The following is a 26,358-nucleotide window of genomic DNA, read 5'->3' as shown; positions in this document are numbered from 1 at the left end:
ACTTTATAGCGCAGAGCTTTGTGGAGCAGCACGCTATACAGCTATTGCCTGCCACTCTGCCCCTGCAAGTCGTCACAGTGGATGGCAGAGAGTTGCTAGGGGGGCAGGTGGTGAAGCAGACGCCACCGATGGTGATGCGCCTTGGCAACCACAGGGAAGTCATCAGTTTTAATGTCACCCAACTGTCGGACACGCCCATTGTGTTGGGCATGAGTTGGCTGGACAGGCACAGTCCGACACTGGCTTGGTACCAGAGACAACTGATCTTCGGCTCCTCTTATTGCGCAGAACACTGCATCCTGCCCCGACGGGAGGGAGAGGAGGAGGAATCACAACTGCAGTTGGGAACGTTGCAAGCGGTCCCCCACAAATACGCGAGCTTTTTGGAGGTCTTCTGCGAGAAGGAGGCGGACAAGCTACCCCCTCACCGGCCATATGACTGCAAGATTGACCTCCTACCGGGGGCGACGCTGCCGAAGGGGCGGCTATACTCCATGTCTGAAGATGAAATGCAGGAACTCAAACAGTTCATCGAGCATAATCTGGAGCGTGGCTTCATCAGAGAGTCCAAGGCAGTGGGGGGCAGTCCCGTTTTCTTCGTGAAAAAGAAAGACACGCCCCAAAAAAGACTAGTTGTGGACTACCGCCTTTTGAACCAGATGACCAAACCGTCTGATTACCCCATGCCCAGGATTGACGACCTCCTCGCGACGGTGCGCAAGGGACGCGTGTTCACCAAGTTGGACCTGCGAGGGGCGTACAATCTCATCCGCATGCGGGAGGGCGATGAGTGGAAGACGGCCATGTTCACACCGCTGGGCACCTACGAATACAGAGTTATGCCCTTTGGATTACAAAATGGCTCTCACTGTTTTCAAGCTTTTATGCATCACGTGTTGGAGGGACTCCTCTACAAGACATGCGTCTGCTTCCTGGATGACATCCTGATTTTCTCTGACTCGCAGCAAGCTCACGACCGAGACGTGAGGGAGGTGCTCAGCAGGTTGCAACAACATAGACTGTACGCCAAGCTGGAGAAGTGCCAGTTCGACACGACGGAGGTGGATTTCCTGGGATACAAGTTGTCGGACAAGGGGATAGCCATGGACAGCACCAAGGTTCGTGCGGTATTGGATTGGAAAAGCCCGCGCAACCGGAAGGAGGTCCAGCGGTTTGTCGGCTTCGCCAACTTCTATCGCAAGTTTATCAAGGGGTTCGCGATGCAGACGGCAGCAATTACGGACACGCTCAGCTCCAAAAAAAAGAAATTCATCTGGACGGAGCAGGCGGAACAGTCCTTTCAAGCGCTCAAGCATCTCTTCGCATCGGAGAAGCAACTGCTGCATATCGACCCCAGTAAACCGTTGAGGGTAGAGACAGACGCGTCAGACAGAGCCGTGGGAGCTGTCCTGCTGCAGCGAGACCCGCAGGGGGTGTGGCGGCCGGGAGCGTTCTACTCCAGAAAGCTCAGCAAGTCGGAGCAGAACTACACCATCTGGGACAGGGAGTTGCTGGCCATTCATGCAGCTTTCAAGGCGTGGAGGCACTTCCTAATCGGCGCCAAGCACACGGTGCAGGTCTGCACGGACCACAAGAATCTGGAGCACTGGCGCACGGCTCAGTTCCTGAACCAGAGGCAGATACGTTGGGCGGAGTTCTTTGCTGACTTCAATTTCCGAATAGAGTACGTCCCAGGCGACACCAACATCATGGCGGATGCACTGTCCCGAAAACCGCAATACCTAGAAGAGGTGACGCCAGCGGCGGCCATGCACATCTTCGCACCGACGGCGTGGGCGTGTGCCTCAGCTACAGTAGACCTGGATGCGGTGCGACGTGCATTGCGGGACGACTCATTCGCGCAAGACAAGATGGCGGAACTGCTCAGAGGCACGGCTACCACGGACGAGTTCCAGGTGCGGGACGGCTTGCTCCTACGCAAAGGGGCTGTCTATGTACCAGGAGACGACCTTCGCGCCAAGGTACTGCAACAGTTGCACGACGCACCCACGGCCGGTCACTTTGGCACAGAGAAAACGATGGAATTAGTCGCGAGAGACTTCTGGTGGCCCAGGCTGAGAGGAGAGGTCGCGGACTACGTCGCGAGGTGCGACACCTGCCAGAGGGCCAAGCCGGTACACAGACCACCGGCGGGACTGTTAGAACCGCTGCAAACACCGTTTGAACCGTGGGAGAGGGTGGCCCTGGACTTTGTGACGGATTTACCCAACTCGAGAGGCAAGACAGCTGTGCTAGTGGTGGTGGACTTGTTCACCAAGATGGCACATTTCATTCCGTGTGCGAAGGTGGCCACGGCGGAACAAACCGCCAAACTGTTCATAGATCACGTGTTCAAAGTGCATGGCCTGCCACGGTCTATCCTGTCCGACCGCGGACGCCAGTTCATCTCGTCTTTCTGGCAGAAGCTGATGGGTTTTCTAAATGTCAAGGTCAATCTGGCATCAGCAAGACACCCGCAGACCAACGGGCAAGCAGAGAGGGTCAATGCCATCATGCAGCAGTACCTGAGATGCTATGCCAATCAACAGCCTGCGACGTGGGTGGATTACCTGCCGCTAGCCGAGTTCGCTTACAACAACACGAAGCACGTGTCCACAGGAGTGACGCCGTTCTTTGCCAACAATGGGAGGAATCCCAGAACCTTCCCGGGACTGGAGAGAGTGGGGGAAGGAGAACCACAGACGGCGGACGCGTTCGCGTCAGAGCTGCAGGCGGTCCACGATCAACTCAGACGGCAGCTGGAGCTAGCTAAGCACGCCTACAAGGTGCAAGCTGACAAGCACAGGCGGGTTGGCGAAGTGATCCAAGTGGGAGACTGGGTCTGGTTGGCAGCCCACGCAGTGCCGACCAGGTCGCTTGCCAAGAAGAAGTTGGGGCACAAGCAGATCGGTCCGTACCAAGTCGAAGCGCAGATCAACCCGGTAGCCTTCCGACTGGCGCTGCCGGAGGGTTCCAGAATGCATCCGGTGTTCCACAGGTCGGTGCTCACTCCCTACAAGGCACCTCACAGGTTCCAGGAGCCAGGGACGGCGCCAAGTCCGCTCCGGGAACGGACGGAGACGCGGGAGGTGAAGCACCAGGACCACATCAACGAGGTCACGGAGATTTTGGACTCCAGATGGGGGGAAGAGGGAGTCGAATACCTCTTAGCCAGAGAGGGCACCCGGGCCAGCGCCAATAGCTGGGTACCAGACTACGCTTTGGAGGAACCCCTGCTCAAGGACGAGTTTCATGCCCTCTTCCCACACAAACCCATGCCAGCGAGCTTCTTCGACGACTGGTTGTTCACACCCACACTTTCTTCCAGCACGTTCCATGGATTCGACTCAGAAGGGGAACCCGCACGGAGCACCCGTTCCCCAGAAGGTTCACCAGCAGGTTCGGCATCAGGCAACTCGTATTGGTGGGACGATCGACCAGAGGAGCGATGGCGCAGGAAGTGGCTGGAGATGCCAGGTCGAGCGACCGACGCAGAGACTGACATGGACGTGTTCGGGGAGGACCTCGGGTTCGAGCACGGCGGTACAGAGATGGAAGAGCAACAAGTCAACGTCGACGACCGCGAGGGGGAAGACTCGGAGGTCTTCAGTTGGCGGCCACCCACGGGGAGCGACCTGTATCCAGCATTCCCTCCCATGATGATGGAGCGCCCAGCACCCACACCTGACAGCGGGGAGGGGGGAAGGGGGGGCTTCGAGGGGGGGATGGATGTCAGGGGTTCAGAAGCAGAGACGCAGAGAAGGGTGGAAACAGAGAGCGAGGGGGAGGAAGCCGAAGGGAGAATGAGTGATGATGACGACCCGAGATCTCCAAGCCTAAGCAGTGAGTCAGAGGACTCCCAAAAGGGAGCCCCAGTGAGCAGAGCAAGGGGGGGATCCGGGGGGACACCCCAGGAGGAAGGGAACAGAGGAGATTCAGAGAGCAGCAGCTGGAAGTCGGGACCCACGCTCATAACTGAGGGCGGCAGCAGCTGGAAGTCGGGACCCACGCTCAAGACTGAGAGCAGCAGGGAGGAAGGTAGCCAGGCATCGGGTTCCGGAGGCTGTCAGCAGGAGGGAGGGCACGAGTCAGGGGTGGTCACGCCCTCCTCAGAGAGCGAGGCAACGGTTAAGAGGAAAGTAGAGAATTGGGCGCGCGCGCCAAGTTCAAATGCAGCGGAAGCTGGAGCAGTAAGCAGCCCGGAGAGTGAGCCAGGTCCTAAAGCCCGCCGCAAGGAGGCAGAAGGATCAGGGGGGTCAGCGTCAGAGGAGAGTAGAAGGGAGGAGGCCCAGGGGGGCAGAAGGACCCAGAGACGTAGGGAGAGGCGAAGGAGGTGGAGCAAGGCTAGGGTATTAAGCTGGTGTGCAAGAGGCGGGGACTCAGACGGGTCTTCGCCGACCTAGAGCAGAAGGTGTAGAGCTGCACGCTGCAGTTCGGAAATGAAACCTGTAACTCAATAAAGACTCTTTTAAAGTGGACGCTGTGTGGCGTGGTCCTATGTGAGCTGGGACCTGGTAGCAGCTCTGACAGATACGTTTGATCTTCTTGCAGTCCATGGGACTCTCAAGAGTCTCCTCCAGCCCCAGAATTCAAAAGCATCAATTCTTCGGCGATCAGCCTTCTTTATGGTCCAGCTCTCACTTCCATACATCACTACTGGGAAAACCATGGCTTAAACTATACGGACCTTTATCAAGCTAAGGAGGCCTATAGAATTCTTTTGACTTCAAGGTTACACAAACACAACCCTTCTTAAAACCCCCCCCCCCATTTTTATTTGAATTCTGAAGTAGTGACTTGCAGTAGTCATGGCTGAACACAGCTGAATGTGTGAATTCTAACTGGGCTCTCTCAGAAGAGGGACAGCAGGAAATCAACTACTTTAAAAGGGTGGATGATAGCTCAGTAGCAGAGCTTCTGCTTTCCGTGCCAAAGGTCCCTGGTTTGATCCCCACCATCTCTCCAGGTAGGTTAGGGAAGACTCCTCCCCAGCAATGCTGCAGAGACCATGGCCAGTTGGTGTTGACATGGCTATGGTCTGAAGTTTAGCTATACAATTTTCTGTTTTATCTGTGGTGAATCACAGTTGCCTCCAGGCAAGTTTTGGAGTTGCAAACTGCCCTTTACACAGCTCTGAGTGGGGCCATGTCTGGAGACCCCCAAGGGCAGCCTTGTGCTAGCCTTGCATTCTGCTGACTGCATGGGTCTATTCTTTCCTAGTGTTTAAAACTTAGGGAGCCGCTGCACCGCCAGTAGTAATTATTAGCACAGATATCTAGCCTTACAGAAGTGACCTATTGGAAAACTTACAAAGGAAAACATATTGGAAATACAGTGGTACCTCGGGTTACATACGCTTCAGGTTAAATACACTTCAGGTTACAGACTCCACTAACCCAAAAATATTACCTCGGGTTAAGAACTTTGCTTCAGGATGAGAACAGAAATTGTGCTCCGGCGGTGCGGCTGCAGCAGGAGGCCCCGTTAGCTAAAGTGGTGCTTCAGGTTAAGAACAGTTTCAGGTTAAGAATGGACCTCCGGAACGAATTAAGTACTTAACCCAAGGTACCACTGTATAGGATGTGACAGCTATGTGAAATAGCTGCTAGGAGGTTGGGCACTGATTCTTGTAATTTTGTAATATATTACTGTACTTTAGGTGACAAATTATATTTGCTTCCAAACAATAAGGTAGAGAGCTTTGACCTGCCAAAAGTTAGTGATTCTTCTTTCCATCTGCCCCTTTTAGGTGGCTCTCTAGATGAGGTAATAACAGTTCTTCTTGGGAACTTATTTTCAACCCTGTCATCACAGAATTTACATAGAGAACATTTCCTCCTATGGACTATGATCTTATTTATGAGCTGAATGAGTAAATTTATTTAACTGTAACATTTTACTTCCTTTCTTCTTTTCAACTCATGCAAATGAGGAAGTGGTCTTGGGAGTGTGCTGTGTATGTTTAGTTGGTAAAAATATGTGATTAGCAGCACACCTTAAAATTAGTGTAGTGCTTGTACACTTGGAGGGAGCAAGGGCTAACGTAGGGTTGCCATATGTCCAAAGTTTCACAGACATAGCTGGGATTTGGCCATTGGAAACAATGTCTGAGTAGAAAGCGCTGAAATGTCAGGGAAACTCTGGATGTATGGCAACCCATATTGGAAGTGTAAATGTTGGCGAATTTCCTTAAAAATAGTTTGAAAGCGTCTTATTTTGAGATTGGGCAAAATGAAAAAAGCCATGCATCAGAATGATTTGCAATATCCAGCCAAAAATTATGAAACCAATAGCACGATAGGGTCTTCAAACTGGTTTTGAACAATATATCAATATATCGCCTAGCCATGAACAATAAATCTGTGGAATGTGCTTCTTTCCCCCTGGGGTCAACCAGTGTTGGCTTGCCATATTAACTAAGAAATCCCACAGCTTTTTGGGTGTCTCCAAGGCTTGTGGTATAAGGCTGGCACTTCTTTAGGCATGGTGCAAATGTGGGGTGTGTGTGTCTCTGTGTGTCTCTGTTTCCATGCTCTCACCAGAGCCAAAGATATGCTTGCTGGTAGATCACAGGTCAACATTAGTTTGCCTACCCATGGTCTGGTCAGTGGTGGCCCCCTGTCTTTGCAATGGCTTCCCAAAAGAGATCCGCTCCCTTGGTCATTCTAGGAGGGGTGTTTTTTTTTGGCCACCTGTGCACCTTTTTGAGAGGTAAGGGCTAGAATTGGAAAGAAATGTGAACCGTTGCTGCTGGGGGTGCTCACTGTTAGGCAGGGGTCAGCAACCTTTTTCAGCCGTGGGCCGGTTCATCATCCCTCAGACCATGTAGTGGGCTGGACTATATTTTGGATAAAAAAATAGAACGAATTCCTATGCCCCAAAATTAACCCAGAGATGCATTTTAAATAAAAGCACACATTCTACTGATGTAAAAACACCAGGCAGGTCCCACAAATAACCCAGAGATGCATTTTAAATAAAAGGACACATTGAGAAGGTGATTGGGCCACATCCGGCCCATGGGTCTTAGGTTGCCTACCCCTGCTGTAAGGATTAGCCTAGGCAAAAATGAGAATTTTGAGACTCAGTCTAGTTGTGAGGACAGCACCCAGATGTCCTCCAGTCCAGTTACGTAGAAAGGGGTGGGGGAGTAGCGAGGTCTCTCCCCATTGCTTACATCCCTCCAGTTCATGCATTTTTCTTGCATCTGACTTTCAATATTGGAGCATGTCTAAGGAGAAGAGCACCAGGTGGGATAGACAGACTTTCAGCAAGATCCATTGTGCCAGTTCCAAAAGTTAATCAGTCTCTTCTTTGTTTTTTCTTAGTTATATTGGGATGGGAAGGGTTCCAAAGCTCTTCTCTTGAGTTGGAATGCTTTACTGCAGTGAAGTGCTCGTAATTACTAACTTTGTTGGCTATAATGAAATTGAACACTTCCTTGTAGCCACTGGGAGTTGACAACCTGTCTGAAATCTTGATAAACTGGAATACCATGACTTAAGCTCCCCACCCGGCTTCTTCCCCTGTTTCTTGTGCCTTGCCCACTTTCTAAGAAAGTGTGAGTATGGCAGTGCCCTTTCACAGAGGGAGTTCATGCATGGAGATTATAAGGGATTTCCTTATAAATCTCAAATGCGGTATGTATTGAGCATGCAAGTCATTATTGTGACAAGGCAACTCATTTGTTGTGCTTGAGAGGTACGAGCACATTATTGACTTTCCAGGTGCTATTTTCTGAGACTTCCCAGGAATTGTGGGATCCATGGATTTGTTATTGCTTGGGGTTGACCCATTGGGTTTATTCTGATTTGAACTAGCACTGAATATATCCTACAGTGTCTAAAAAGTAAAAGTTCCAGAATGTGTGGTGTATTTTTTCTCATGCAGATGGTAGCAGAGATGAGGCCTAAATCAGGGGATCTGGAGCTACTGAGATAATTTAAAAAATCCACAAGAAGCCTGCTAGATTTTCTAGGACCGAATCAAAGAAGGATTTTTTGGGGGTTTTTTTTGAAGGAAGGCTGTAATGCAAACTCAAAATTCTTTATCCTACATCCTTGCACTCCATTCTAGAGTCTGCAGAGTGGAGCCACTTCATTGCACTCATCTAGAATATGTTTTATGCTTTTAAATGTTTTTTAAATTTTATTTATTATTTTATTTATATCCCATCCTTCCTTCAAAAAACCCCTTCTTAATGGATCCTTCTCTTGTCCCTGCAGTTGCTTTTACATTCTCTCTGTTTTACTTACAATTTTAATTGTGTATATGTACACACACACACATCTATATATATATATATATAAAATACTGCTTGGGAGAAATGTAGCAAAAAAAAAAGTGGTGCTTTTTCTTCCTGTGGCTTATAATGTTTTATAAAAATGAGTTTATTTACAACACTTTGGGGGCTGTGCTAATAGAAATCCTACACAAGCGTTGTTTCAGTTCATAGTTGTGGTTACAAAGTGAAATGCAGTATTGCATGTATATAGTCTTTGTTTTAATTTTTAATCAATCTTGCAGGCATCTTTGCTTACCTGAACTACCATGTTCCCCGGACAAGACGGGAGATCCTGGAGACCCTCATCAAAGGGCTTCAGCGACTGGAGTACAGAGGATATGACTCTGCTGGTAAGCTGCTCACCTTGTCCTTGGATTCCTTATCTTTCAAACTTTTTTTCTGTGGATGTGGTTTTAAAAGTATGTGGTTGCCAGTAAATTCATGGTCTGCAGTGTGTAAGAAGCAAGGCTTGGTGTAACTTATTCCACCTTTCATTTCACATGCAACATGCAACAAGTTTACATGTTTAGTTGTATATCTTCGACATAAACAGTTACAGTGGTGCCTCGCAAGACGAAAAGAATCCGTTCTGTGATTCTCTTCGTCTAGCGATTTTTTCGTCTTGCGAAGCAAGCCCATTGAAGGATTAGCGCTATTAGCGGCTTTTAGCGGCTTTTAGCGGTTTATCAGCTTATCGGATCAGCTGATAAGCGGCTTAGCAGCTTAGAAAAAGGGGGGGAGGGGGAAAAACCCGCAGGAACTCACAAGACATTTTTGTCTTGCGAAGCAAGCCCATAGGAGATTCGTCTAGCGAGTTTTCCATCTTGCGAGGCATTCGTCTTGCAGGGCACCACTGTATGTGCACAGGTATTTGGATGAAGTTTAAATCTCACTAGGCTTTTTGAGATGTCTTTTCCCAATGAAAGAAATGTCATTTTCCTCACAGAAGCTGTATTGTTTGACAAGAGTCTAACGGCTGACATAACTGACCCTGTGCAGTTGGAATGCTTGGATATTCTTCAATGTCCCAGCAATGCAGCCCAATGGCTAAAAGGGAACACCTAGGCAATGTTATGTTTCTAAATCTTGCACTGGCTTTTCTTGTAATTATGTACAGCCATAATGTTCTGAAACCCTGCAATTTTATTCTAGCCTGTAGAAAAATGATTGTGGAAGTTAGGTTAATGATCTTGGAAAGCAGACCAATTAATATTTCAAGCCAAATGAGGTGTGTGTGATTCACCTTAAGTTTTCTGTGTATTAGGAGTTGGAATTGATGGAGGCAATGATAAAGACTGGGAAGCCAATGCTGGCAAAATTGCACTCATCAAAAAGAAGGGGAAAGTGAAGGCTTTGGATGAAGAAGTGAACAGTAAGTCCAGTCCTACACAATCCACCTTTTCCCTTTGGTGGTCTTTGTTCCTGATCTCAGTACCATTCAGCAACCGTCTTTCAATGCATTGTTAGGTACAAACTGAAAACACTTCCCAACACATTCTGTGCTCATTGGTATACTAAATGATAAACTATATATTCATTTTTATAATGCAGTTCTCAGATAAATCAAATTTACTAATCCTTCCTGCATGTCTGCCTTGCCTGTTGAGAGCAAATATAGAGATATAGCATGATCCCTTGTTGTTGGGTCATTCTTTGGCCAGTTAGACTCAGACATCTCAGTCACCTTTGGAACACAGACTCTTCCTCTCTCTCTCTGGTTATAGTAGAGGCAGCATGAATAGGGAGAATGGTAGCGGAGAGTATGCATGAAGAAAAAGTGTTCACAAGATAGCGGAATTCACATACTCTGCATTGTCTTAACCATCTCTTTCCAGAGTGGACAGCTGAGACCTCATTTCTTGTCTGTTACTGATAAACTAGTGTCCTATAAACTGATAACAGCAGATAGCGAGAAACTACTGAAGTTCCCAACAGTGGATTTATTCACATTCATCACCAAACCATGGCTTGATGCTGCTTGAGTGGCCTCATACGTGTTCCCCTCCATCCCTCACATTATGTCAGGCACAGGCAAACTCCGGCCCTCCAGATGTGTAGGACTACAATTCCCATTATCCCTGACCACTGGTCCTGTTAGCTAGGGATGATGGGAGTTGTAGTCCCAAAAATCTGGAGGGCCGGAGTTTGCCTATGCCTGCATTATGTGCTCCAATGCAAGCTACTTCCTCTTTAGCACAAACCAGAATTTGCTGTTAAACTAGCCAACTATGTTTTGGGCTTGCTCTCCAAACTGGCACCACCAACCAAACCATGGATGGAAGCTGGTTTGCAGTCCTGCATTGGAGGGCACATACAAATCATAGTTCAGCTGTTAGGGAATTTGCAGTAAAGACAAAAATAAAGAATTAAAATGGAATGTGTGAGTAGAATCCTTGTTCATATTGCAGCCAATGATTTAGTTTATACAGCAGTTATATATTTCTGTTGCTGCTGGTCTTAGGAATTGTTTAAATCAAATGTTGATGTTCTAAGCATGGTAAATTGATACAGCCACAAAATAAGAAGGTCTTTTCTTAACTTTCTATGTACTAGAAAAATGCAAGTATTAAATTGGTATGATCTCTGGGTGGGAAAACGGTAAACAATGGAGAAGCAAACGTCTCATGTTTTGTGTTCCATTCAATGCCCTCTATTCAGGAAACAACAGTGTGTGCTAATATTGTGGATAATACTTTGTTTTAAACTATGGCTGTTTTCAGAGAGGCATGGTGGAGGACCTCTGCATTGTGGACTTACTTTTATCTTAAATGTTGCTGACTGAGATGGCTGGCTTTAGTCAGAACTTAGGTTGGGGTGGTTGACGTTTTTTGTCCCAAGCCACATTCCCTTCTGGACATCCTTCCAGGGGAACACATGCCAATGGTGGGCAGGGCCAGAAGAAAAAGTTGGTAGAGTAATGAATTTAAACGTTTCCTTTGTTCATGAGGCTGCTTTCTACAATCACTCATGCCCCTCTCTGTCTGCCATCCAGATCAGCAGGGGGTGTGATTAGAACTGAGATACACATTTCAGCCAGGCAAAAACACTCCAGCAGGGTGCAGAGTATGGCTGGTATGGGGGGTGGTGGCCTGGGGAGAGTCCTGAGGGCCAGATGGAGAGGTCTGAAGGGCCACATTTGACCTTTAGCCCAGAGTTTCCCCACCTATAATTTATGTGTTGGTGGAAGTGGACCACTTAGCACATGCAAAAGATCTAGTTACAGATAGGTAGCCGTGTTGGTCTGCCATAGTCAAAATAAAAAAAATTCCTTCCAGTAGCACCTTAAAAACCAACTAAGTTAGTTCTTGGTATGAGCTTTCGTGTGCATGCACACTTCTTCAGATACACTGAAACAGTATCTGAAGAAGTGTGCATGCACACGAAAGCTCATACCAAGAACTAACTTAGTTGGTCTTTAAGGTGCTACTGGAAGGATTTTTTTTATTTTTATTATGCAAAAGATCTGTAAATGTTAGAAAAGAGCTCACATTCATGAGTACCCTGAAAGCCTTGGCCTACTTCGTAAAGCCTCACGCTGCATTTCTGAAGCCAGTGGGTGATGTCAGCTGAAACCTTTCCCTCCATTCATTAAGAGTAGGGAATCCTCTTAGGAATGAACTTTTCCCCACTTTACATAGAACAACAGGATATGGACCTAGACATTGAGTTTGATGTGCATCTTGGAATTGCCCATACCAGATGGGCCACCCACGGCGAGCCCAATCCTGTCAACAGCCACCCACAGCGATCGGATAAAAACAATGGTAAGACATTGCCGTTACTTTTTGGTGGGTGTGTGAGGGATGAGGTGACGCTTGGACTTTTGTCCTAGCTTCTGATGGCTGTTCAGAGTTGATAAAGTGTCGAGCAGGCAATATTCCTGGACAGCTGTGTTCATCTTCTTGAACAAAGTACCAGGTAACAAGACATGTAAGAAGTAAATCTTAGTGGTCTTAGCCTTTATTTCCAGGTGGGAGGAGGCAGATAGTCAGACCACAGAACCCCAACAAACCAAAAATCAGCTGCATTGGGAAACAGAATTTAGTTCTTTTATGGATTAAAGACTGTTTCAAGTTAAAAACAAGGCTGGTCTCAACTCCTTTTAAATATGCAGAATGTTCACAGATGATAATGCTTTTAAAATAGCTTTTTTAAAAAGTAAGTCGTGCATTATAGAATAAATCATATATTACCTTATAGAGATTTTCAGAAAAGGTTAAATTTTAGTACTGATTATATTGTTTCTAGATTAAAAAAACCTGTGATCTGAGGCACTGTAATGACTGCTATAAAGCCCTGCTGTTAGTATTGCACTAAGGTTAAAATACTACCAAAGTTACAAGCATGGGTTATAATTCCCATTAATCTGTTGTAAGGGTTCGTTTAATCTGTTAAGTGTCTTAATTCTAAAGGCTCCTCGGGACTGAAATTGAGTTGCCGGCTACCTTGTACTTTGTTGATACATCCTGTTTAGCATAGGCAACTGCCATTCCTGGTGTAGTTAGTACAGAAAACAATTTTGGGTAATGGCCCACATGGAAGATGGCCTACATTCTCTCTTACATTAGGAAATTGAACTGTAAATGGGTCTGGGATAAAGTAAATTAATCCTGCAGTTGGATGCAGCAGGTGGCATTAAACTACTCTAAGTTAAGCAGCCCAGCAGGGATTGTACTTTCTTTATTAAATTCGACCATCCATCTATCTTGTGCTTGTGCTTGGCTTTGGGAATCCTAGTTTCTGTTTCAGGCTTTTGCCTTTGAGCAAGGTGCCTGGCACCTCTCTTTTCTTCTCCTCTTGGGATGCTTCCCTTTTTTTGCGGGCTCTTTTATGATCCTAGCTCCTAAAGTGTTTTCTCCCCCTGTGTTTCAGAATTTATTGTTATCCACAATGGCATTATTACAAACTACAAAGACCTGAAGAAATTTTTGGTAAGTGAAGCTCCTTGTGCTGTGAGTTTAAACAAAGTGGGAAGTCTGAATCTGCTTGTGTTCGTATCGTAGGACAGAATCACTTGGGCCTGGTAGTTTTGTTCCCAAATTATGCCAGCATTCTTTGGATGCTGAGAAGGGAGACACTTTAGAAGCCTTTGAAGTATCTATTACATGAGCTGGTGCTATAACTTTAAGGAGTGGTTAGATTGCATGTTCCACTGGGCTGATAGGTATCTTCTGTGTCACCCTGTGAAGTGCCTTAGGGATGCAGGACGGCACCTTATCTCAATTCAGGTTGTTGCTTCATCTCATGCTGTACTGTCTGCACCAGGCTTCCCCAAACTGATGCCCTCCAGGTGTTTTGGACTATAACCATAACTATAACTCTCAACAGCCGCAGCCAGCATTGATAGCAGCTCTCCCTTTCCTGCCTGCAGATTGCATTTGGGACCTTCTGCAATCAAAGCATGCACTCTTGTCACTGAGTTTATGGGCCTTCTTCCATGAACATTAGTGGCGTTATATAATAAAGAATATTACAATCTTACCAAAGCTGGCTAATTTTATCTTGCTTCTCATTTCTTTCAGGCTTAAGTGTGTATTGTGATCAGGTGTCTATTAGGTTAATGGTACTGTATTGACTTCAGATGAAGTAGTAGAATTAAGAAATCTAAGGAGCAGATGAATATACTTCCAGGAATAGTTTTCAAGGTGCCACAAGACTTTTTGTGGTGTTTGCTGCCACAGACAACACAGCAACCCCCTCTGGAATTTTTCTTTGCAAAAAGAGGTTGTGGGGTTATTAATTGTTTACGGTAATATGTGGCACCAGATATATTATCAGCTGCTCTAGAATGCTATTGCCACTCTTCCCCTCCCTAACCAACAAAAATTGAATCCCAACCCATTCTAGCCTTTGAGAACTTTGCCATTGGGTTCCATACTAGCTTGGTTGCATTGTGTGGTTATCATCTGCTCTGCTTTTTGTAGGAGCGCAGCAGTGAGCTGGAACCATGCCCTTCAATACATGGTACTTTTGCTTCTGCATTCCTTTATTCTGTTTGATTCTTTCTCTGAGCAGGAGAACTTGAAATTAATGAATGAAAGTAGAGCAGTTGTAAGAAACAGGAGCAGCCTGTGCAATATTTTTAGAATATGGTTGCTATGATACAAAAATAAAGGTAAAGGTAAAGGTACCCCTGCCCGTAGGGGCCAGTCTTGACAGACTCTAGGGTTGTGCGCTCATCTCACTCTATAGGCCGGGAGCCAGCGCTGTCCGCAGACACTTCCGGGTCACGTGGCCAGCGTGACAAAGCTGTTCTGGCGAGCCAGCGCAGCACACGGAACGCCGTTTACCTTCCCGCTAGTAAGCGGTCCCTATTTATCTACTTGCACCCGAGGGTGCTTTCAAACTGCTAGGTTGGCAGGCGCTGGGACCGAGCGACAGGAGCGCACCCCGCTGCGGGGATTCGAACCGCCGACCTTTCAATCGGCAAGTCCTAGGCACTGAGGCTTTTACCCACAGCGCCACCCGCGTCCCTTTAAAAATCCCTTTAAAAATAGTGTGTAGTAGATATTCCCTTGTCCATGTGCCATGTTCCATTTTTCCATTGTTTTGACTAACACAAGTCATACTTTTTAAATGTTTTTTCAGGAAAGCAAAGGTTATGAATTTGAGTCCGAGACGGATACTGAGACAATTGCTAAACTTGTCAAGTACATGTATGACAACCGTGAAAGTGACGATATCAGCTACACCACATTGGTAGAAAGGGTCATCCAACAGCTGGTAATTCTACATTTTTTCGTAAAACACTTATCACCCGTAGGAGACAATATACAATTCTTATGATTTACCATACCTTTTAATATGTTTCATGGTGAGGTTTCAGGAATTGCTTAGTCCATTGCTGGTATAGAGCAATCTGCTTTCTCTTACAGCTGCTTTAGTCAGCAATGTAAGACATTCCTGTATTGCAGGGGGTTGGACTAGATGACCCTCTGGGTCTCTTCCAACTCTACAATTCTGTGATAAGCAAAGAGGAAATGAAAGAGCCAGGATCCTGTTTGCAACAGTAATGTTAGTTCATAGCTTTTACCAAACTAGATGTAAGTTAATTGACTAATTTAGAGAATATCCTGTGATGCTCAGACTAGGGATAATGATGATGATGAGGATAATAATAATAATAATAATAATAATAATAATAATAATAATAATACCTCTCAGCAGCTTTTGTTATAGTCAGTCACAGTGTTGAAATCCTGTTCATTCAGATTGGTCTTGGGAGTCTTTTCTCGTGGAACAATTAAGGTTCTGTTGAAGAAGTTCTGCTTTATTCTATGGCCGTTGACTTACACTGTGCCACAAGAGCCTAGCCTGCCCACTCCACATGCTTTTTAATGTCTGCACGAAACTTCCAGGAGAAACACATAAGGACACAAGAAAAGCAGATTCCAATCAGTTTTCTAGAGATTTGGCTCGAGGTGTTGCCAGCTGTGACACACAGCTCCTTCTCTTGTTTCCAACTTTTCATTCCTGTTGAAATCCTGAAGGTGGTCCTGGGTGGGTGAGGGCAAACAATCTGAGATTAAATCCAGATAATTCAGAGCTGGGTAGGGAGATTGCCTGCTCCCAAGCTTGATGGGCTGCTGGTCCTGAATGGGGCTACTTTGTCCCTGAAGAACCAAGCACACACTCCTGGACATTGATGCTAACTGGGAAAGCCAAGAAAATAGTGGTGGCACAAAGTACATTTTACCAGCTTGGACTATCTCTCCAGCAAGAGAGGTTGGCTCTTGCCAGTCACGTTCAGACTGGACTACTGCAGTGCACTGTACCTGGGGCTGCCTTTTAAAGGTGGGTTCAAAATTTTTGACAGTGTAGAATGCAGTGTCCCAAATTTTATTGGGAAATGGGTGGTAGGAACATGAGATAGTCCTACTGTATCAGCTGACCTGGTTACTAGTGCATTTATAATGCTGATTCTGACTTTTAAAGGCTTAAAGTGTTTTGTGTCCGAGATATTTGAAGGGTTGCCTTCACTTGTGCCGAGCTCCTGGTGCTCTGAGGTCAGCAGCAAGGCCCCTTTTAATTTGCTGCCTCCAAAAGCAGTGGAAGCCAGAGGGGCAGCCCCACAGCTTTGGAATTGACCACTTGTTCATAGCTTCCCTAAAAGGTTGGTCTGCTTCTGCTGTTGGCTTTGATGATACTGTACTTCAGTAATTTTATGTGGTTTCCCTGGTCTCTCAGTATACTGTTTCTGAGACTTTTAAGCTGCAATTTATTGTAAGCTGCCTTGAAAGAGTATTCTCCCAAAGGCTGCATATTAATAGTTTAATTAAAACATTTAAATGATGTTAACTGAAAAAGTAAAGTGTGTGTTTGCTTGTTTTTCCACAAGGAAGGTGCATTTGCCCTTGTATTCAAGAGTGTTCACTATCCTGGTCAAGCAGTTGGAACCAGGTAAATACCATCCCAGTAGTATGCTCTGTGTTTCTCTAGGTCATTTTCATTATTTGTGCACCCACACCCTCTTTTTGATAGGCTATCATAGATTTTAGCCAATTTTGAATTGGAGGAAATTCTCTTTGCCATATCTGTTATGTGACCTTATGGTATAATATTCCCTGTTTTTCATGTTACCTACTGATGCAAAAATATTCTCTTAGAAAAATGACCCCATTCTTTAATGTTCTTTCCTGCTATCCATGAAGTACCACAAACAGTTCAAAATTAGCAAAACAATTAACATCTTGACTGCAATGACTGTTAGTATTTTCCAGCTGAATCTGGGTAGTCATGTTTGCACTCATATCAGTTCTATAGCTTACTCCAAAAAATTGTGAGAATTGTAGTTTGTGAAGGGTCTGGAAACCTCTTTTGAAAATCCTTTGCTTGCCTCACCCAGACCTGTAGTTCCCTTGGTTCCATTAGGTGAAAGAGGGACTTTCAAGGCAGTGATCTTATTTGCACTTAACTGATCTCAGTGGTACTGACTTTTGAGTCAGCATGTCAGGGATCATCTGATATGTGTAAGACAGACAAGTCCTCAGATGCTAATCAGTTTGGTTCTTTTAAGATTTTGCTTGGTCTGCACATCATTGCAGTCTCAAAATCCAGGGCTCTTGAGAGTTTGTCTCACAGATTGTGAACATTCAGCTAGTCTGGGATGCTTTTAACTGCATTCTGTCTTGGCTTAAAAGCTGCCCAACTCTGAACTATATAGCTCTCGAGTTAGTGCTGTTTGCCATTAGCAGACTATAATTGAGATCAGATTAGTGAGGTTCCCCCCCCCCCCGATCTTTTTTGTTCTGTGCAATTTTGAAGCTTGGATCTGCGTCCTGGTCTGACACAAACGCCCCACCCCAGGCCCATAGCCCTGCCCCCTCCTCACAGGATGCTTTGCTTGAACTTGCTATCTCCAGGCCAAACTTTCTTCCCCTTGGTTATATCCTTCAACTTGGCTGTGCTGACACTTAGCTAAGCTGCAAATGTGATTAGGCCCTCCAAAAGGAAGAATCAACGCAGAAACCAGTGTTTATTGGTCATGACAGCTGGATGTCTTGTTTTCAGGAGAGGAAGCCCCCTGCTCATTGGAGTGCGGAGTGAGCACAAGCTTTCTACTGACCACATTCCAATACTGTACAGAACAGGTAAATATCACAGCTCGAGGAATTTCTCAACTCATTTCCTTCTTCTTTAATGCAAGTGTGGCAGAAGTGAGAAGTTTGGTACTATCTGCTAAATTAAAACAAAATAAAAAAATTCCTTCCAGCAGCACCTTAGAGACCAACTAAGTTTGTTATTGGTATGAGCTTTTGTGTGCATGCACACTTCTTCAGATATGCTAAATTAATACCTTATTAATATGGAGATGAGATGCTATGGGAGACTTCTAAAAAGCAAACCCTATTGTGCACTGCGTTCCTTAGTTGGATTTGGATTGTGGAAAGTGCAGAAAAATCTAGTTCTGTTCTTATAATGTTAGAAGTCATGGCTCTGGGTAGGTGGTGGGCACTCCTTCATTGGAGGCTTTTAAGCAGAATTTGGATGGCCATCTGTGAGGGATTCTTTAGGTGTGATTCCTGCATTGCAGGGGGTTGGGCTAAATGGCCCTTGGGGGCTCGTCCAACTCTACAGTTCTGTGACCTGCTCTACAAACCTGTATTGGCTTTGCAACAGCTGATGCATCACAGTTTCCCTAAACGCATCCCTGTGGTCCTAGTTTTAGCGGAGGTGCTGCAAATCCTTGCTTGGAGATCCCGCTTGGCCTCTTCTTCCCCAACTCTCACAAACCCTGTACTCTTCCTAGGGATTTCTGGGGAGAGGGAAGGGATGATTGTTAAATCAATCCACCCTTAGAAGATACACAGTGAGCAGCTTGGTTGTAAGCGACTCCCCTCATTTTGCATAATATCACGATATACCTTGTGCACGTGGCACCTTAGCTGTCTGGTATGAAGACTGACCAGTATCTTCAGCTCATCTTGTCCCCCAGCAGAATATCCCTGAAGCTTTAGGAATGTATTTATTCCCTTTAACTGGATGGCAACTAATGCTACAGTTCTATAGGCTTGCCTGAGAATTCCAGTATCTCCACAGCAAGGTTTATTGGTCCCTGTGGCGATCACACAGGGTCCCCGGATGTTTCACCGTCTATTGATCCCTGTGTCACCACTTTATTTCTCGCTGCCACCACCCAGGCCCTACCTGGTACAATACTGAGTCCAGTCAGGGTTAAGTTGGAACGTAAACTTCTGTTTATTTATTGCAGTTTAACAAGCATGTGGTTTCATAAACAGTCAATTACATTCATGAGCTGCCTATCCAGGCCTATAACCTCCGCTACCTGCTCTCACTCACTAAACCACCTCTCAGATATTTACTTGTCTTCCTAGCCCCTAACTATTCCTGACTCAGCTTATTTTGCTACACTAACTCAACCTACGCACAAACTCTATCCCAATTCACTCCCACTCCAACCTCACAAGGAACTCCTCCCTTTGCCCCTCCCAGAGCTGGTTTTATAGTTCCTCTGACTCCACCCCCTGGGTCCTGATTGGGTAACTTGTTTAACTACTTCACCTCCAGTACTCTCATATGTTAACGTCATAGCCCCTTCTTTATTTATTTTACTTGAATCTCAACTTTCAGCAAGCAACCCAGGATAGGTGACTGGCTGAACACTGTCTAGCAAAGTTTGTGACTCGGCAGGGGTTTGTAGCTGGGTATCCTCCCACTGTTCTGCTCCAAGTATCTCCATGCTGATGCTTCACCTTTCCATGCAACCTGTCATTTAGTCATGTCATGAAGGTTTATTGGAAGTATTTATCCCAGGTGCAAATGCTAATTCAGGTATTCAAGTGGGACAATGGGTACAGGAGCCCTCCACTGCTGCTGCAAAACAGCTTCATCTAGGCCCCATGGGACTGAAATTCGCAGGACTTAACACAGCTCAAAAAGCGCCATGTGAACTGCACTTCCAAGCGAAAAGTCTGCCTTCTGCTTTTCTCTAATTTTTATTTTAAATTGACATTGCTGAAGTTTCTCTTGTCAATGACACACTGAAGTTACTTTTTTCATATTGCACTTTCAGCCACACAACCTATGGATCATTCTATTGATGGAATATCCATTAAAATGGAGAAAGGTGCCTGAGACATAATTCTTCATTCGATGAGGAGTCCTGAAAATGAATTAAGACAATCACTTTCTCTTTAATATGTAGCTGATTGCTTTCCATTTGAGAGGAGGGACCAGCTTCACAGGGTATAGTCTGCTACTATGTTCATTTGAGCAGAACTTTTCATTCCTTAGCCTTCTTTTCTGGGTGCAGAAGTGCATACAGAAACAGTGTTCTTGGATTTTGATTGTCAAGAGGTGTAACCTTGTTTGTTCAATGGAAAGTGATGGCAACATATTAAAGAGATGGCATTGGGGCGGGAGATTCTGCATGCGAGAATCCTAATGGGGCTTTCCCACTTAACCAAAAGGTCCTCTGACCCCTCTCTCGCCTTCTCTGGTTTCTCTGCCTTCTGCTGATTTTGTTAATTTGAAACCAACATCCAGATTTCAGGATGTCTGACTTAACTGGAACTGGCCTTCTTCTTTTTTAAGTCAGTATCAACATGAGAGCCATGTTTTAATACTAAAATTTAGAATACATTTAACATTGGTTCTATCAAGTACTGATCTGAATACTAACAGTTTGCCAGTGGGTAGATAATCATGGTAAAAATGGGGGCAATGCCAGGAAAAATATATAAGCAAATCCAAATATCTTTGCCTTTAAGGAAGAGCTGCTTGTTCTGTGATTCACTGCTGCTTTAAATCATTTGTGTGCAAATGTTCTTCACAGAACATGCCCATATTTTCAATAGCTCTGACTGTCAGGTGTCTTAAGACTTCAATCCATCTTGTGTCCTATGGGAGCCAGTTCCATAGATTTAACTAGACAGTTCATACTAAAACTATGGCGCTCGTTCCCACAGGATGCAGGGATGACCACCAGTTTCTATGGCTTTAAAAGAGGATTAGACAAATTCATGGAGGAGAGGGCTATCAATGGTTGCCAGCCACGAAGGCTATGCTCTGCCTCCACAGTTGGTCCTTGGTATTTCTGACAATTGTGAGAGTCATCCTGAATCAATACTTTTTAAGGTACAACATGCTTGACTCTAGAGCAGCCTGTTCAAAATACATTCTTCACTTCCCCAGTCCGAGTTCTCCTGATGCAAACTACTCCAGCTAGCTCAGTTGTCTTCAGAAAAGCTATTCTGGCTCTGAGGTTTTGAGGGCAGCAAGCCAACACCTGTATTAGCTGCCTGTCCAGGGCCCACGTTGAATTCAAGTTTAAGAACACCTGATTGTCATCTTTTTTTTTTTAAATTGACAAACACAGAACTAATTCAAAAAGGCTTGGATGTTGTGCATGCGGAATTGCTTAGAAATTGGCTAGTTTAAATCGTGTTTTTAAGAAAAGCTAGACTGTCATTTTTACATGACAGTCCCCACTCCACACCAAAAGGCATTCAAATGTTTCACATCCTTCATCCTTAATCAAAGCTGAGAGCCAGTGTGGTGTAGTGGCAAGAGTGTCTGACTAGGACCTGGGAGACCAGGGTTTGAATCCTCACTCAGCCGAGAAGCTCACTGGATGACCTTGGACCAGTCACTGCCTCCTAGCCTAACAGGGTTGTTGGGATAAAATGGTGATGCAGAGGAGAAGTCCGCTGGCCTCCCTGAGCTATGTGGAGGAAAAGTAGGATATAAATGGAAGAAGTAAATAAATAAAATAAAATTGCACAAGGCAGACTCCCTGGGAAAGCCTCCTGCACAGCTAGCTCCTGTTGAAATGAAAAGGCAGTGGCATTGGTCTTGCCCACTTCCTTTCAATGGTGCTTCTGCAGGAAATATTCCCGTGGACTATGCCAGCAACCTTTAAGAAAGTGAAGCTTCATGTTGGTACTGTGACTTGGTGACTTGGGGTGAATTTTATCAAAGGAATGAGGTGCCTTCGTTTGCTGTCAGTTGCTTTGTGCGCTCTTAATGGCAGCTAACTGAGCTCTCTTGCCTCCGCAGGCAAAGACAAGAAGGGGAGTTGCAGCCTTTCCCGGGTGGACAGCACCACCTGCCTCTTTCCTGTCGAGGAGAAAGCGGTGGAGTACTACTTTGCATCGGATGCGAGGTCTGTGGAGTCAGCCAAAGTCGCCTTGTCCTTGGCTTCTCACAGCATTCACCAAGGAGGAGGTTGACTGCTAGGCCACCTCTCTTGGATGAAGGACCAGAGGGGAGAAGAGATAGTGAATGGCATTTGTGTGTCATTATAGCATGTGTGTTATATGTGGCATAAAATGTTTCCTGACTCAACCTGTTTTGTGGACACCTTCAGCACCTAGCGTGCTTCCAGTGGAACGGGAAATGGGTGTGAATCTAACAGACCAGGTACTCTTGGTGTCAGAGGCTCTAAGGCAGGCTTCCTCAACCTTGGCCCTCCAGATGTTTTTGGCTTACAACTCCCATGATCCCTAGGTAGCAGGACCAGTGGTCAGGGATGATGGGAATTGTAGTTTCAAAACATCGGGAGGGCCGAGGTTGAGGAAGCCTCCTGTTCTAAGGCTTCTGATTATCCTAGAGCCAGCAGGGTAGAGCTGATAGTCTGGGATCAGCTTGCTGATATTTTAAATTGCTCTCCTGCCTTTCCTCACAAAGGTGCCCAGAAGGGCTCATGACTTCACAGCTGTGTGGGTGTTTGAAGCTTTCCAAGTGGCCTCAGGTCAATTGCTATATCTCTGCTTAACATGTGGTGAGGAACCATATATGTTGGTGTCAGCTCCCTAGAGGGAGAGAAGAATAGCAGTTAACTTTCCTGTGCTAATAGCATCGCTGTAGACCTCAGCAGATGTATGGAATATTTGCAAAAATAAATAAATATAATTATTTATTAGCAAACCTGAATGGCTTCCTACTCCTTAGCAGTTCTGGGATCAGTTCTCCTGTAGTGTTTCAGCTCCCTTTTACCCACTCACCCACTGTTTAATTTACTAAGCTTATCAGGCAGCCTATTTGGTCCTGTTGAAAGAGGAAAGTGAAGCTACCAAATGTCTAAGCTGCTTGGGGTGCATTCTGACTCCAACAACTTCTCAAAATAGAGTAAAGAACACCATAGCATCTTGTGTGTGTCATAAATTTCATTTTTATGCTATTATACCTCTTCAAAGGGACGCAGGTGGCGCTGTGGTCTAAACCACTGAGCCTAGGGCTTGCCAATCAGAATGTTGGCGGTTCGAATCCCTGCAACGGGGTGAGCTCCTGTTGCTCGGTCCCTGTTCCTGCCCACCTACCAGTGTGAAAGCGTGTCAAAGTGCAAGTAGATAAATAGGTACCACTCCGGCAGGAAGGTAAACGGTGTTTCCGTGCGCTGCTCTGGTTCGCCAGAAGCAGCTTAGTCATGCTGGCCACATGACCCAGAAGCTGAAAGCGAAATGAGCGCCACAACCCCAGAGTCATCCGCAACTGGACCTAACGGTCAGGGGTCCCTTTACATTTACCTTTTACCTCTTCAAAAGCAAAGGAATATTTGGGTGTGTAGTTTAATTATGGGTCTAGTCAACCCAACTAAGTTCTACTCAGAGCAAAACTATTAAAATATTGAACCTCAGTCATGTGCATTAACTTCAGTAGGTCAACTATGCGCAAAACTAGCATTGGATAAAAACCATGTTTTATGCAGGGTGTTCTGTTTTTGGGTACAAAACAACCCACAAAACGATTGCAGGGGTCTGTTGGAGCCCAGGCGAGCATTTTACCCTAAGGGTTAATTCTGCTCCAATTCAACTTTCTTGACACAGGAGTTAACACTCTCAGGGTACAAACCTGCTACACTGATTACTTATTTGTAAGTAGGGGGCACCTTTCATGCTATTTGGGTACATTAGACCCATTTCTTCTCTGAGCCCAATATTTAGGCAACTTTTCTGTTTTCTTTTCAAGAGCTTACTGATAGTCCAGTGAACTGATAGTCCAATGAGGAATTTAAATTAACATGGGGGGGGTCGGGTCCATGTTTTTGGAATGCACAGCCAGTTAAATCTATTTTCTTATGTTAAACAGGAATGATTTTGTGATCAGTCATGATCTTTGTTTCTAGCTGGTCTTAAAAGGGCCTGTTAAAAAAATGGAAGAAGGTTAAATAAATGCAATAAAATTTGCATAAGAGCTGAAAAGTAGGTTACAGTAAAATGATAAAGTAATGATGTTAAAAACGATCTAGTTAATATGTTAAGTTGCAGACCCTTCATAGTTTTTTGGAGGGGAGGCTGTAGTTGTATTCCAATTCAGCATTGTATTTTTTATCATCATTAGTAGTAGTAGTAGTAGTAGTAGTAGTAGTATTTCAAAGTTTATATAAAAATACAATAGGATCAGTCATCTCAACTCTTATCTCAAGAGTGGTATATCTACTCTTGCAAACACTCCGGTTCTAGTATGGTTTCATTACTGGATAACTGGAGTCCAATTGTTTTTATAATGTGCCTATTCTGTGAATCTTACAAGTTATTTGCCCATAAGCATAATAGTCCAAATTCTTCTCCTTGTAGCTTCCATAGATGGAATTTGAACCATTCTCTATTCTTTTACAGTGCAGTTATTGAGCACACCAACCGAGTGATTTTTCTGGAGGATGATGATGTGGCAGCTGTTGTGGATGGCCGTCTCTCCATCCATCGAGTCAAGCGCACAGCGGCTGATCATCCGAGTCGCGCTGTCCAGACCCTACAAATGGAGCTCCAGCAAATCATGAAGGGTATGTCTGTGTTGATAGTCAAGGCTTCCCAGTTTCAGGTGTGTGTGTTTGTTTGTGAAGATCCTTCCTGGAGATTTGCGGGGACACAGGCTACCTACTTGGAGGCTTACAATTTTTTAAAAAATGGCACAAAATGGGAAATAGACAGGGAGGGAAGAGGAAGATCCAAATCAAAACTCAGGTAGTAATTTCTAAACAGTTGTTCCTATCATGATCAGGTGGCACAGTCCAACAGCAGGACTCCATCGGCTCTGCTGTTTCACAGTTGTAGTTTATGTATCATAACTGAATTGGCTGCGTTTTATTCTTTTCCTTACATTTTCCACGCAATGTTGTTTAGCCCATGTTCACTGTACTAAAATATTTATATATAAGAAGTTGCAATAATAATAAAACACCATGTTCTGAAATAACAAACAAGAAAATATAAAGAATTTCTGCATCAGCAAAAAGGACAAAATTATATTAGGATGGCTACTCTCCTATACATACTAGTAAGCAGGACATTTTTCAGCCAGAGCTCAGTTCTGACACCTCTCAGGTGGTCGCCATTGCCATCAACAGGTAGCTTTGTCAACAGAATAAACATTGCAGTGTTGTTTCCATCCAGTCTACATTTTGCTGCTGTTATTATTATTTTTAAGGTAACTTCAGTTCATTCATGCAAAAGGAAATTTTTGAACAACCAGAATCCGTTGTCAACACCATGAGAGGAAGAGTCAACTTTGATGACTACACCGGTAACTAAGTCAAAAGCATGTCAATGGAGTTTTGGTTTTTGAGGCGCTTTTGCTTAATAAAGCACTGCTGATTAAGGGGGGAGGGGACACAACAGGATGGTCTGTATACGGAGAAATTCTCTGTCCCTTTTGCCTTACGTAATGTAAGGATGATTCATAGAATTGTAGAGTTGGAAGGGACGCGGGTGGCGCTGTGGGTAAAACCGCAGCGCCTAGGACTTGCCGATCACATGGTCGGCGGTTCGAATCCCCGCGGCGGGGTGCGCTCCTGTCATTCGGTCCTAGCGCCTGCCAACCTAGCAGTTTGAAAGCACTACCGGGTGCAAGTAGATAAATAGGGACCGCTTACCAGCGGGAAGGTAAACGGCGTTCCGTGTGCTACGCTGGCTCGCCAGATGCAGCTTGTCACGCTGGCCACGTGACCCGGAAGGGTCTGCGGACAGCGCTGGCTCCCGGCCTCTAGAGTGAGATGGGCGCACAACCCTAGAGTCTGTCAAGACTGGCCCGAATGGGCAGGGGTACCTTTACCTTTTTACCTTTAGAGTTGGAAGGGAACCCAAGGTCCAATCCCCTGCAATGCAGGGATCACAACTGAAGAATCCCTGACAGATGGCCAGCCCGACCTCTTCTCAAATACCTCCCATGAAGGAGAGTCCGCTACCTTCTGAGATAGTTGGTTCCACCATCAAACAGTTGAGGTAGAAGTTCTTCCACACTATTCCACCTCTGCTTTCTGTTGATTGCATTTTGACTGCTTTGTACCGCTCCGGCGGGAAGGTGAGCGGTGTTTCCGTGCGCTGCTCTGGTTCGCCAGAAGTGGCTGGCCACATGACCTGGAAGCTGTCTGCAGACAAATGCCTGCTCCCTTGGCCAGTAAAGCGAGATGAGCGCCGCAACCCCAGAGTCGTCCGTGACTGGACCTAATGGTCAGGGCTCCCTTTACCTTTACCTTTACTGTGCACTGTAGATGATGAGAGGAGGGAAAACTCTGAAATTCCTCTAAATGAACAATATAATTCCTGAAGTCTTAGTTGAAATGTCTTACGTTTTTCCTTGAGTTCTTGTTGTATTTGTTGTTGTTATTATTATTA

The 26,358-nt window shown here is 45.5% G+C and overlaps 1 protein-coding gene across 4 annotated transcripts in view; it reads left to right on the top strand.

Annotated features, from left to right (window-relative positions):
- The window catches only part of GFPT1 (glutamine--fructose-6-phosphate transaminase 1), a 51,731-nt gene that overhangs the window by 7,171 nt on the left and 18,202 nt on the right, over positions 1-26,358 (top strand). For 2 of the 4 annotated variants that reach the window (XM_082230042.1, XM_082230040.1), the window contains exons 2-12: positions 8,527-8,634; positions 9,549-9,656; positions 11,923-12,048; positions 13,157-13,215; positions 14,873-15,007; positions 16,623-16,684; positions 17,795-17,874; positions 19,818-19,871; positions 21,803-21,908; positions 24,364-24,527; positions 25,172-25,267. In XM_082230042.1, coding sequence (XP_082086168.1) covers positions 8,527-8,634; positions 9,549-9,656; positions 11,923-12,048; positions 13,157-13,215; positions 14,873-15,007; positions 16,623-16,684; positions 17,795-17,874; positions 19,818-19,871; positions 21,803-21,908; positions 24,364-24,527; positions 25,172-25,267 — 1,098 coding nt within the window. The remainder of the gene's footprint in view (positions 1-8,526; positions 8,635-9,548; positions 9,657-11,922; positions 12,049-13,156; positions 13,216-14,872; positions 15,008-16,622; positions 16,685-17,794; positions 17,875-19,817; positions 19,872-21,802; positions 21,909-24,363; positions 24,528-25,171; positions 25,268-26,358) is intronic. The other 2 variants (XM_082230039.1, XM_082230041.1) reach the window with 1 other exon arrangement.

Source organism: Podarcis vaucheri (genome assembly GCF_965113315.1).
Source record: "Podarcis vaucheri genome assembly, chromosome: 7".
Taxonomy (NCBI): Eukaryota; Metazoa; Chordata; class Lepidosauria; order Squamata; family Lacertidae; genus Podarcis; species Podarcis vaucheri.
This window is presented reverse-complemented; position numbering and strand designations above follow the sequence as displayed.